Source organism: Phasianus colchicus, chromosome 20 (assembly GCF_987193195.1).
Source record: "Phasianus colchicus chromosome 20, bPhaCol1.hap1.1, whole genome shotgun sequence".
NCBI classification, from domain to species: Eukaryota; Metazoa; Chordata; class Aves; order Galliformes; family Phasianidae; genus Phasianus; species Phasianus colchicus.
Genome location: NC_143455.1, coordinates 4,734,489 through 4,747,320, shown reverse-complemented (window position 1 = coordinate 4,747,320; position 12,832 = coordinate 4,734,489). Strand labels below are relative to the sequence as shown.

Below are 12,832 nucleotides of genomic sequence, written 5' to 3'. Positions count from 1 at the left end.
GCACCCACGGGGCAGAGGGCACCTGCAGGCACAGGACGGCGGGGGCCGTGCCGGGACATCCCGCACCCAAAGCCGGGATCCCTGGGATCCGCCCTCTTCCCCCTTCCCCGCCCCTCGTAAGGCAGCCCTCGGGGAACCCGAAGCCGGGCCGGACAGCGGGGTGTGCGTGTGTCGGGGGGGGTGGGGGTGGGGGTGTTAAATGGGGCCGCCTCCTGCCATTGCCGAGCAGCGCGCCGGGTGTCAGCAGCGAGCAGCGGCGGGCGGCGCTCCCGGTGCGTGCCGGCCCCGCTCCGCGCTCCGATGGCCGCCGGCCGCCGGGTTCCCCCGCACGGCGACGGCGGTGCGGTGCTGCTGCGGGGCCGCTTTTTCCCGGGATCGTGTCCCGGTTCGGTTTCGTGGTCCGTCGCTTTGACCGAACGGGAGCTGCAGGTGCTGCGTCCCGGCGGTCCCGACGCGGCGCTTCGTTTGGCCGATTGCGTGGGTAGCGCCGCGTTCCCGTCCGGCCCCGCCGCCGCCTGCTTCTCCCTCGTGGGTTACCCGTTCCGTAAGGCCCGATGGGGTTCCCCCGCCCGGCAGCGCCTGCAGAGGACTTTCCGCGTTTCCCAACACCCCGACGCCGAGGAGAATCTCCGCATCGCCCAGGCCTGGAGCCAACGCATCCGAGAGCTCTCGCTGCCCGCAGCGCCCACGCGGGACGGTGAGAAGCGGCGGTGCTCCGCGCGTGGGTCGGGGTGGGGGCCGGGGGTCCATGGGGGGGGGGGCACGGCGGGGAGAAAAAGTTTCCCGGTCGGCGCGGCCCCGCCGTACCGCCTTGTGCCCCCACGGACCGCGGGGGGGTGGGTGTCGGAGCCCCCCGTGTCGGGGTGTGCGGGGATTTGGGGAGGGGGGAGCGCAGCCCTGAGGTGTCGGGATGGGGAGAGGGGTTGGGGGACGACGCGTGGGACGGAACCCGCGTGTCCCCCCCTCCCTCTGCGCCGGCCCTATGGGACGGGGACGCTGCGCACCGCACCGTGGGGTCCCTCCATCCGTCCCCGCTTTCCCCCTTAAAGCAAAAGGGCAGCGCGCACCGCGGGGCCTTTTTGCGCTGTCCTCGCCGCCTCCTTCCAGCGGTTTAATGAGTAGCAAAGCTTTAACAAAAGCGGCGTCCGTGGGGGGGAAAGTCCGCCGCTGACACACGGAGCAGCACAGCGCCGGGGGGGCACAGAGCTCCGCCTTCCCCCCCAAAACCCCGGAGCCCTGCGAAGGGACAGAGGATGCAGGACGTCCCCCGCTGTCCTCCGGCCGCGTTGGAACAGAGATTGAATTCCTCTGCACCGCAGCGTTACCGCGGCCGCCCCGCTTTGCTCAGCGAAGCCACCGCTCGGGTGGGTGGGAGGGATGCTGTCACATCGCTCTCCTGCCCGCATTCTAAAATGCAGCCTTTTCGCGTGAGCCGCAGCTAGAAAACAGCTCGCTACCGCTCTTTGTAAATAAGAACACGCGAAAAAGCCGAGGCCCGATGCGGGAGCGGACGGCCGCCGGGCTCCGGCGCTGCGCTGTGGGGCTGCGGCGCGGCGGGGCGGTGCGGAGCGCTGCCGAGGGACGCAGCGGTGCGAGATTTGCAGCTCTCCGCTTGACGGGGATTTACGAACCTCCTCCCCCGGTTCAGAACTGCGCTACGCCACGCCCCGTGCTCGTCGTGCTGTGTGCGGGGCAGATAAGGCCGCCGGAGTGCGGGGCGATCGGGGCACCCCGTGCCTGCAACGGGGGGGCGGCCACCCCGCCCCACCGCACCGCAGCGTCATCCTTGGGGACGAAGCCCATTTCTCCTCCTGATGGCCCCCAGGGATGAAAAATCCCCCGGCAGTGACTGCGTGGGGGGTGCCGGCACCGTCCTGCCCTATGGGTTCTGATGGGGTCACCCGGCACGTCGGCTCCTCGTGCGCTGCGGCGGTTTGTGGGACGATGTGGCAATTCGTGTGCCGTGCGTGGGGCACGTGGGGTGGGGGCAGAGCGGTGCCCCTTCCTCTTGCTGACACTGCATCCACCCCCCCACCCCCCCTCCATGGCCCACAAAGCGCCGGTGCTGCAGAAGGGAAAGGGACAACGCTGAGATCCACCCCGTCTGCTGCGGGGAGAGGGGAGAAAGCCCCCATCAGCCGGCTGTGGGGCTGCATTCACACATAGGGGATTCGGTGTCTCCAATGGGGCCGGAACGGAGCAGTGCTGAGCTGCGGCCATCGCTGCGGGCAGCGCCCCGAGGGCGGCCGGTCCCGTCCCATCCCGTCCCATCCCGTCCATCTGCTGCCGGCTGATAAGGAGCCGCGCAGGGCAGGGGACATCGGGTGAGGGCCAGTGCCGGACCCAGCCTGCGGGACACGGGAACGGCTCAGTGCTGCGCTCTCAGGTTGTGTGCAGCCCTGGTGGCCTTTGCCCCGCGTTAATCGCGTGTTTCTGCACTCACAGCTGCTGGCGAGTGGAGCAAGGGGCTTCCCGGGCTGCGCTGTGCTGGGAAACGCTGTCAGCATTCGTGACTCACTGCTGCTGACGGAGCTCGGCCGCGTGCTGTCAGTTTGTAAAACCTCAGCCCCGCAAAGCCCCCCCAGAACCTGTGTTTGTTGTCTGGGCCATTGGGCTCTAAGGAGCTGTGGCACAACCGCAGGCACGACTCACAGCATCGCGGTGCTGTGCCCACACTGCAGCCCTCTGGTCCTTGCACGGAGCCCACGGAGGCTGCTGGGTACCAGTGGGTCACAGCAGCGGTCGGGCAGGGCACGGAGTGACCGCTGCTGGGGACGTGGGGACAGCAGGGAATGGAGCAATGACAGCCTCCACCAGCCCTGTAATTACAGCCCGGATGGGGCCTTTGTGTGCGAAACCTGAGCCCCGTGGGGAGCAAAGCATCCATCTGCCAGCACTGGTGTCTGTGCTGGCCCTGCGCCGGCAGGGTTGGATGTGGGGAATCAATAGCTTGACCCTTCCCCAAAGCCCTCAACCCCTGCTCTTGGCTCACTGTGCAGGGGACCCCCAGATCTCTCAGTGCAGACCCCCTCTAACCCCTACTCAGCACTCTGTGTCCCTTAAACCATAGCAGACTGCTCACTAAGCCCAGCAGTCCTGCCGTGCTGACCCCCTGCTCCCCCCCAGGTGCCAGCTATGGGGTGCTGCCCCGGCCCTGCCGAGCTCTGGTGCTGCTGAACCCGCAGAGCGGCGCTGGCCGCGCGCTTGAGGATTTCCAGGCGGTGGTGCAGCCCATGCTGGCTGATGCTGACATCACACCCACCGTCTTTGTCACTGGTGAGTCCCCAGGACCCTCCTCCTGCCCGGCACCCACCTGGGATGGGGTCCTATGGGGCTGCGGTCACCATCCTGGGTGGCAGTGGGCAGGGCGGAGGACTCAGTGTTTTCATTTGCACTGCAGAGAGACCCCAGCACGCCCAGGAGAAAGTGCAGGATGAAGACCTGTCGCAGTGGGATGTGCTGGTGGTGATGTCTGGGGATGGTCTGCTCCACGAGGTGAGCACCTGCTGTCACCCCATGGCCAGGGCTGGGGGCAAAATGGGGGGAGATGCGGAGACAAAACTCAGCTGGAAGCCATCGGGGTGGCCACAACCTCTGCTGAAGGCACTGTGGGGTCACTGGGGTCTTTGTGCAGCCCCATGTACCACCAGCTCCCAACCCCCCTTCCTCCTGCAGGTGCTGAATGGGCTGATGGAGCGGTCGGATTGGGAGCAGGCCCTGCAGACACCGCTGTGCATCCTGCCTGGGGGCTCTGGGAACGCCCTGGCTGCCTCCATCAACTACTATGCAGGGTGAGTGGGGTGATTGTGGGATGGGGACACCAGCCCCGCATGATTCATCCCTGTAGAGCACAGGGAGAGCTGGAGTTTTCTCCTCTCCAGGCCTTGAATGTGCCACATTTTCACTCAAATGAGCTCTATGGCTGATCTTATTGTACAGTTGCATACCCTAGGGGTGGGACTGGGGTTGGTCCAGCAGCCCCATAGCATCCTCTAGGTTGGAGAAGACCTCAATGGGAACCGTACCCAACCATCAGCCTTGGTGCATCGGTTCTCTTCTAGGAGCTGTCCCCAGTAGATACCATCACCAGCTGGGATGCATCCCAGCCGTGGCACAAAGGCAGTGTCCTTGGGGGGGGTCACAGCCCACGCTCACCCTTCTCTGTCCCCCGCAGCAACGACCACGTGGCCAAGAAGAAACTGCTGACCAACTGCACCTTCATCCTGTGCAAGGGGCTGCACGCTCCGATGGACCTGGTCTCATTGAGCACAGCCTCGGGCAAACGCTTCTTCTCTTTCCTGGGCTTCGGATGGGGTTTCATCGCCGACGTGGACATTGACAGCGAGAAGTACAGGCGGCTGGGCAACGCACGCTTCACGCTGGGCACGCTGCAGTGCTTGGTACGCCTGCGCATCTACCAGGGCCGCCTCTCCTACCTGCCTGCGGCCACCGAGCCGGGCAGCCCCAGGGACCCCAAAACCCGCCGGGCCACACCAACAGCGGGGACCGAGGCTGTGAGTGAGGACAGGGAGCTGCCTGCTGACACGCTGCTGGTGCCGCTGGGGCAGCCGGTGCCGCCGCATTGGGTCGTGGTACCCGAGGAGGAGTTCGTCTGCGTCTACGCCATCTACCAGTCCCACCTGGGCACCAACCTGCTGATGGCTCCGGAGGCGCGGCTGCACGACGGCTGCATCCACCTCTTCTACGTGAGGGCGGGCATCAGCCGCGTGGCGCTGCTGAAAATCTTCCTGGCCATGGGCAGAGGCACGCATCTGGATCTGAACTGCCCCCACCTGCACTGCATCCCGGTGCGCGCCTTCCGCCTGGAGCCGCGGGGCAGCGCTGGCATCATGACGGTGGACGGGGAGGCGTTGGCGTGTGAGCCCGTGCAGGGGCAGATCCACGGCCACATGTGCCGCGTGGTCACCGGTTCCTAGGGCCGGCAGCGGGCGCGCAGCCCTCCTCCCACTCAGGAACCTCCTCTTCCAGCAATAGTTCTCTGTGCCCGCGGGCACTCGGCCTTTTGCTTAGCTTTACCCTCGTGGGGACGGCGCCGTCCCAGAAATGAGCCACGAGCCGCAGCGGGTATTTCAGTGCCAGCTCCGTCCCGGTGCCATCGGTACGACGTCCCGGTCCTGGGCGGCTGCGCCGGCACAGCCACGGCCCCAGGTTTGGTGGCACCGCTCGCGTCCCCGCTGGGCTGAGCCAGGACCAATTATCTACCGGGAGACATCGATAATTTCTTTGTTGTTTTTGTTTTTGTTTTTTAAAAAGAGTGTTTCTACCCAAAGCTTCCCGTAGAAGCAGAGTTTATTCTTGTGAGAAATGCAATAAATATTTAGCATTTGCAAAAAAAAACCAAAAAAACAAAAACCTAAAAACCCAAACCCAAGCCAAGGACGCAGCCTGGGCGTTCGGTGCCTGCAGTGTTGGGGGGAGGTGAGGCTGAATGCAGCCACGGGGAGCCCACATCTCCCCCCACAGCCCAGCGAGGGGCCCTTCCCAGGAGCTGGGTTGGGGCGGATCACAGCCTTCTCGCAGTAATTACAGCTCATTTGCTGCTCTCAGCACAAAGGAGGGCAAACCACACATTTATTCATCTACAAAGTATGCAATTAGGATGGTGGGAATGGAGAGAAGAGCACGACTGTTCTCCCCAAAGAGCCAGGGGTCCCAGCACAGCCTGCAGCCAGGGGCTGCATGGGGGAAAAGAAAAGAGACCGACAGCCCAAACTACTCACAGAGGCGGAATTTAATGGCAAGTCATCTTCCCTCCTTTATTACACCTTGGTTAAGCCAAACCACCACCACCAAAAAAATAATTCTGCAGGTAAAAAAAGTTTTAATGGTCACACAGCACTTTATACATATATCGTTAAGCAACCAAGCATCCACATCTGCACGTGAACGACACACCTCTAAGCATGGCCTCAATGGTCGGGTCTGGTTTGGTTTTGTTTTCTTCATTTAAATACTGTACAGAATTCAAAGGCTACAAACTGATTTTGTAATGCTTCTCCCCCAACCCCAGCACTTAAAACAGTTACAGGCTGCTCGGATTTGTACATCACACAGTCGTGTAGCCAGTTTTAAGGCTAACAATATGCATCATGCTTTGGCTTTTTTTTTTTTCTTTTTTTTGTGTCTTTTTAATTATTATCATTATTATTATTATTATTATTATTTTTTTTAAGGTTTTAAGCCTTTTTTAACTTTTGTTACCCTTAAATATTACATACATACACAAAAAAAAAATTACATAGCTGCAGTGTGCTCACCACCAACCTGGTCACCAGGGAGCTTCACATTATCAAAAGCTTAGAAAATCTGTAAACCTCCGTGCTGTGGTGGGGGCTGAGCCCCCCTGCAGGGCAGTGCCCACTCCTGGGGGGGGGCCCTGGGCCAACGCTCTTTGCTTATGATCAGTGGAAAAGAAAGCAATGGGGAAAACCTGGGACAGGCCTCTCTGAGCAGCTCACTGCCCCCATGGCAGCGCTGTGTGTTCTGGAGGGTGAGAGCTTTGGGGAGCAAAGGGATGCACGGAGCTCTGCCAGCAATCAAGTTGTGGCCATTGAGGGTTTTCTCCCTCCGACCAAGAGCACTCGGTGCTGGCTCCTTCCCAGCCATATGGAGGGGGTGAAGGACAGCCACACAGTGCAGGTCAGAAGCACAGCAGGGAGATACTGAGAGCAGGCTGCTGTGCTGGGTGTCAAGGCCACATCCTGGCTGGGGTGGAGGAGGGAACACAGCCACACTGAAAGGATCTGCCTCCATCCTTACTGCTGAACGGCCCCAGCTCTCCCTGCTGTCAGCTGGAAGGACAGCCTGGCTGCTCCTGTGGATGCAGCAGTGCTGGTGTGACCTCCTCAGCTCCAGAAGTGAACATAAGTGCGTGTGGGAGGCTCCAGCCAGGAGGCTGCTGCTCCTGCAGGTCACTGCTGCAAAGTGCTGAAGGTCACCGGCTCCATCAGTGCTGTGCTGCCCTGCCAGCTGTTTCCCAGAGGCCCAGCAGCAGCACACAGATAGGATGTGCCGTGCCCACAGCTCTACCAGCCACAGGAAACAGTTGGCCAGGGGAGGAAATAGCAGCAGCCCGTGTCAGTGTGGGATGCGCTCTGGTTACTGGTTGAGGAACCACCACAAACTGCTGCTCCCACAGGAGTTGGCCACGCTGCATGAGCTCCTGTCCTATGGGTGACCCTGGCTCACACAGCCCCCAGACCCAGCAGCAGCAGGTGATGGAGAGGCAGCAGGTGTGCCACGCTCCCCCCCCCCAACCAGGGGAAGCTGAGAGCTGAGTTACACCCAGTGCTGCCAGGGAGGAATGAAGGGAAGATTCAGACAGCTGAGCAAGTAAAGAGGCAGAACCCCACATCTCGTGTATTTCTAGAGGACAGGCATGCATGGTGGGGAGAGGGAAGTTCGCCTTACTCGGAGAATAGACTGTGGATGGTGGAGCTGATTCCAGAAGAAAAGAGCAGAAGTCACAGGAGCAGATGGAAACCCCACGGCACTACCAGGGCAGCACAGAGTTCTGGTTCTGCCCATTCAGTTCTGATCAGAAGAACCTCATAGCTATCGGTGAACAACTACGACTAGAGCAACTCCGTATGGTGCAGACAACTTCAATGCAAACAATCCAACGTCTGGGTATGTATCAGCTTGGGTAGACTTCAGAAAACCCATGGTAATGCAGAGAAAAATGAAAGAGGGCAGCGCCCTTCGCTTCCAGATCCTACAGCAATCACTTCTGGCTCGAACCCCAGCAGCAGAAACAGCTGGGTGGGAAAAGTCTGTGTGGAAAGGTGCCCCAAGATGAAAGTGCAGAGGGAACGTGGCTGCAAGACTGCTTCTGTGCGGGTCTCCAATCTTACCATTGCAGGGTCAAACTCGCGAGAGGAGCACGTGTGTGGGACAGGGGGAAGGAAGGAGGGCCGAGGGCAAATTCATGCGTAGACAACCTTTCCTCGGAGGAGCAAATCAGGCCTACCACCTTCTTTGGAACAAACCAAGCTGAGGAAGAAAAGCTGGAAGGAGAAGCCAGTTTACTGGTAACAGCATTTGCCAATTTCCTTTCTGCTGCTTTCCCTTCTCCTCTGCACCTGCCTGTCCCTAACCCGACGGTTTATTTCTCCTCTGTCCACTCTGGGATATTGGCCCCTGCTAAGGCAGCCCGGTACTGCTGCAAGACACCACGGATGCTTTTAATGAACCCCTTGGACAAAGGGAAGAGGGGGAACCCAATATCGGGGTAACCGCTCTTCTCCGGAAGGAAACTCCTGTAGCTCTTTCTCCTTTTCTTTGGTTTGACGCTCGGCTGCGAGGCAGAGTCCTGGGCAGCCTTCCCCTCGTCCGTTCGGTCTCTGGCCAGGTCCACCCCCCTGGCTTGGCCCGCGCTCTCCGAGTCTGAGTACTGGTGGAGATCGCTGGCGTTGGGCGTCGAGGTCGTGAATTCTGCCTCGTCCAGCTCCTCCTTCCCGTCCAGCGCCGAGTCGGAGAACTCAGCCGCCGCTCCCTGCTCGGCGGATCCGCTGCACTCCCCCACGTTGTCTCCGGGGCTCTCGGCCAGGGCGCTGCCCGCAGAGAGGAGGGAGGCAGAATCCGCCCCGTTGGTCTGCTCGTGGCTCTTTTCCACCAGCTCGTTGGTCTCCAGCCAGGACTCGATGCGGGACACCAGGCGCCAGCCGTTGCAGCGGAAATGCTCGCGGATTTCGTGCTCGAAAACCTCCACGGGTCTGCGCAGCAGCTGCATCATGGACTGCACCACCCGGATCAGAGTCATCTCGTTGTAGCAGCGGCTGTTCTCGTAGCCCTCCTGAAGGCCCCGGTCGCTGTCGAAGCCTGCCTCGTTGTAATAGGGCTCGTTCACTAGGATGAGACCTGGCAAAGGAAAAGGAGGGCAGTGGGTTAAAGGAGGACCTCCTCTGTTGGTACCCATAGCGCAGGAGGCAAATCCAGCAGTAGGAAGGGCTGGGAGAAGGCACGAAGGAAGCTGTGCTTTGGTTCCTGCTACCTGCTTTTGAAGGCAGGCTGAATAAACAGGATTCTGCAAAATGCACTGGAATCACAGAATGGCTCAGGTTGGAAGGGAACTCAAGGATCATCAAAGCTCCAACCCCCTGCCACGTGCAGGGCCACCAACCTCCACATTTCATACCAGCCCAGGCTGCCCAGGGCCCCATCCAACCTGGCCTTGAACACCTCCAGGGATGGATGGGGCATCCACAGCCTCTCTGGGCAGCTGTTCCAGCACCTCACCGCTCTCATAGTAAAGAACTTCCCCCTGACATCCAACCTAAACCTTCCCTCCCTCAACTTCCAACCATTTCCCCTTGTCCTGCTGTTATCTCCCCTTTCAAAGAGCTGACCCCCCTCCTGTCTGTAGGCTCCTTTTAGGTACTGAAATGCTGCAGTGAGGTCACCCCACAACCTTCTTTTCTCCAGGCTGAACAAGCCCAGCTCCCTCAGCCTGTCTTTGTAGGGGAGGTGCTCCAGCCCCCTGATCATCTTTGTGTGAATGGCTCTGCAGCCTTCTGTTCACACGCTGAGGATCCCAGACAGCACCAAGAACAGCATTTGAGAGGAGGCTTCCACTGGTGTGATGCAGAGGGCACACAGCAGCAGAGGAGGTCAAAAGGGTGGAAGGAAAAACATTTCACAACTTTCCCTCTATTCCTAGCAAAAAAAGAATGCAAATGCAACCCAGACATTTTCTTAAAAATATTATTAAATACATTTTTTCTCCCCTCCTCCTCTCAATAAGAAAGGAAGCCATACTTTGACCCGACCATGCTACCCAGTATGGTCCCAGCAGGGCAGTACAGAGACGAGGAACAAAGTGACAAGCCACCCACACCAAGCTTTCTCTGCCTGCCTCTGCCAGATTGCAATTCTGTGTAGGTAGAAACGACACTGATATTGCCATGCTGCTGGCAGCCTGCCACAAGCTGCATTAGAGCTGGTGGAGGTGACAACACGAGTCTCTCCAAGACCAGGCAGCAGAAGGGAGGGCGGAAGATTTTCCACTAGCACCACAGTTGCTCCAGTAAAACATTCAGTAGTTCAGCTTCTAAATTTGGATGCTCAGCTCTGTAAATGAGAAAAGGCTTTTGTTGTGGTGTTGCCCCCCAGCAGGAGGGCACGGCAGGCTGGGAGGCTGTGAAGGAGCAAGAGTCCCTGTGTACTCCAGGCAGCAGCCTTTGTTCTGTGTCAAAGATTTCTCAAGTCACATTCCTGGGCTCCCCGCACAGAAAGTTGGCCTTAAGGTGGAGAATTGATTTAGACTGTCTGCCTCCAAACTGGATATTATAGGGCAAAGCTCTATGACAGGAAGCCCTGGGGCCAGTCTAGACACACCCCTGATTATTCTGCTTTAGGAGTGTAAACACCAACATCAGGAGCAAAAATGTGCCCCAAGTAGATGACTCAGTGGGGATAAAAACAGTCCTGCAAATTAAGTCCAGTTTAGCAGCAACTTTGGTAAATGGCTGAGAACAAAATGGTCCACCTTTGTCAGCTCAGAATAACAAGCAGAACAGCTCTGTGGCTGCAGGAAGAAGAGAAAGCATTGTCTCAGAGACCTGGGACACAGCCAAAAAATCAAGGCATGAGAAAAGCTTGTACCTGCTCGGAATGCTGAACTGCAGAGATAAGGACACTGCTTTGTCCAGCGAGGTGAGAGCAAAAGGCAGCAGCAGCCCAATTGGCATGGCACGTATCAACCCCCTGTCAGACATAAGCTTGCATTCCCCCCTGCTTTTTCCTGTCCCACAGGTTCTGCAGGAGCATTTACCTTGGATGGAGATGAGTACTTGGAGGAGGCTGGATTTACTGGTCCACCTTTCCGTCCCCTGAAATACACATAACAAATGCATCAAAAGGCAGAAGCACCACTGGTTTGCTCAGAGATAACCACTGGATGAAGCAAGACCCCAGTTTCTCTACATCCCCACCACTCAGATCCCGTGGCTTGCAGCAGGAACAAGGGACTGACTCAACAGGCACGTGATGTGCTGGTGCCCCTGCAAGACCAAGTCATCTTCCTTACTTTCTGTCAGCCCAGCACGCTGCCTGGCCATGCTGTCTGCCTGGAATGGCATAGAACTACACACCACATCAGCTCCAGTCCCAACATCAGTCCACCTCCAGACATCTACAGTCTGAGCCACCACCAAGTTTAAGCACCAGACACCAGACATCACCCAGGACTCCTGGCCTGGATGGAAGCATCTTGTTCCAGCAGTGGCCTGGCACAACCACTGTGAGCTGTGGATGGGTAGAAGGAAGCATTACCTTGCCTATCCACGTCCCCAGGAGGCTGACACACACTTTGCCATTGTCATACAGGTTGGGATTCAGTCTCCCGCTGCACTGGGAGAGGTAGCGAAAGAGAGGTGGCACAGCAGGGTAGATGTTGGGGAGCTGGATGTCAAAGAGAAAGAGGCCGTCTTCATAGGGTGTGCGTGTGGGCCCTTTTATAAGTGCTGAGAAGAGGTCCTGTGAAGAAAGGTGGTATAAAGTCACCAGCTGTGTGATCACAGCCCATTTATCCCTTTATCCACTTCAGCCCTTGCTACAGACCTGCAGTTTACACATTTCAGGGCACCTTCTCCCTAGAAGCTGTGCTTCTGCTATGGCCCTGCTGTGCCCACTGCTCACACACCCTCCACTGCCTGCCCACCTGCCTGTCCTGCTCAGTGGGCAGGCGTGCCAGTGGGCAAAGAACCCCAAATGGATTTCCTGCCAGGAGAATCTGTGGTGTTTGCCACCCCCCACTGAGGGAATGCAAAAGCAACCATTCATGGTAATTACAATTTCACATGCTGCTCACATTCCTGTGGCTCTAATGTAGGGGATTGAGGCTAAGCAGGGAGTTCCAAGCCAGCTGGACTTTGAGCCCAGTTCTAACACACAGAAATTGGAGAGCAAACACTTGCCATTCGATCCTCAAAGGTTTTAACCATGATGCCATCTGGCAGGGAGGTGGCCAGCAGAGCCATCTCCTTCCTCACAGTGCTAAAGAACTTCTTTGCTTCTGGGGGCTGGAACTCCATTTTCTTGAAGGCATGACTATCTGTGAGTCAAGGGAGAGAGCAGAATTAAAGCCTGCCACCAGCTCCTTATAAAGGCAGATCCATCCATGCATTAAATGTATCATTTGGACAAAAAGAGAGAAGGGACATCAGCAGGAGAAAGTAGACACACATCCTCCTGAAGAACCCCAACTCCTGCAGTAAAGACAGGAAGCCCTAGAGCTTTTCAATATATCCCAGCTTACACATCAGCCCAGGGCAATTCAGCTTACTTTGGTGCTGAGCCAGGAGGCAGCCCAGAGATTATTTGCTTTTTCCTACATGGTACAGCAGCCACAACCTGTATCTCCTGTTCTCTTGGTCTTGCAAAGGGCCCTGTCACACTGCTGGGATGACCTCTTGCCTGCAGAAATCTGAGTGCAGCTCCTTGCTTTTATTTGCATGCACCTGCAGGTTCAGAACAGGTTGGCCACCTCTCCTCCCCAGCTCTGTGCTTAGCTGGTGGGCTTGCCCAGCACCTCGAGCTCTGCTGTCACCTGTGTTCCACACAACCAGATGCTCTTTCTTTATTTTTGGCAGATGAATGTTAACAAGGACGCTCATCCAACCAAGGACACCCAGCACAAGAGCACCAGCTGTTCCTGTTCTGCTCCTCAACCAATCCACCCCTACAAAAATAAGGCTGAGTCTGATCCACACAGCCCTCCAAAGTTCATTTCCAATGTGGAAAAGAAAAACAAGTCCGTTTTATGGCTTGAGATGCCACCTGGAAACCAATTTAGCTCCCAGAATGAACTGCT

General features: G+C 58.0%; 2 protein-coding genes across 11 annotated transcripts in view; one reads left to right on the top strand and one right to left on the bottom strand.

Annotated features, from left to right (window-relative positions):
• Nucleotides 1–285: 285 nt before the first annotated feature.
• On the top strand, nucleotides 286–5,332 carry SPHK1 (sphingosine kinase 1). The gene is made up of 5 exons (XM_031599112.2): nucleotides 286–697; nucleotides 3,127–3,276; nucleotides 3,401–3,495; nucleotides 3,676–3,791; nucleotides 4,175–5,332. Exons 1-5 carry the CDS (start codon nucleotides 301–303, stop codon nucleotides 4,935–4,937), a joined length of 1,521 nt encoding a protein of 506 aa, XP_031454972.2. The 5' UTR covers nucleotides 286–300; the 3' UTR covers nucleotides 4,938–5,332.
• Nucleotides 5,333–5,751: 419 nt separating this feature from the next.
• Nucleotides 5,752–12,832, bottom strand: part of UBE2O (ubiquitin conjugating enzyme E2 O) — a 49,097-nt gene continuing 42,016 nt past the window's right edge. For all 10 annotated transcript variants that reach the window (XM_031599106.2, XM_090122123.1, XM_090122124.1 and 7 more), the window contains 4 exons: nucleotides 11,937–12,073; nucleotides 11,293–11,496; nucleotides 10,793–10,850; nucleotides 5,752–8,880 (listed from right to left, as the gene is read on the bottom strand). In XM_031599106.2, the coding sequence (XP_031454966.2) occupies nucleotides 8,126–8,880; nucleotides 10,793–10,850; nucleotides 11,293–11,496; nucleotides 11,937–12,073 (1,154 nt within the window). In that variant the 3' untranslated portion in view covers nucleotides 5,752–8,125. The remainder of the gene's footprint in view (nucleotides 8,881–10,792; nucleotides 10,851–11,292; nucleotides 11,497–11,936; nucleotides 12,074–12,832) is intronic.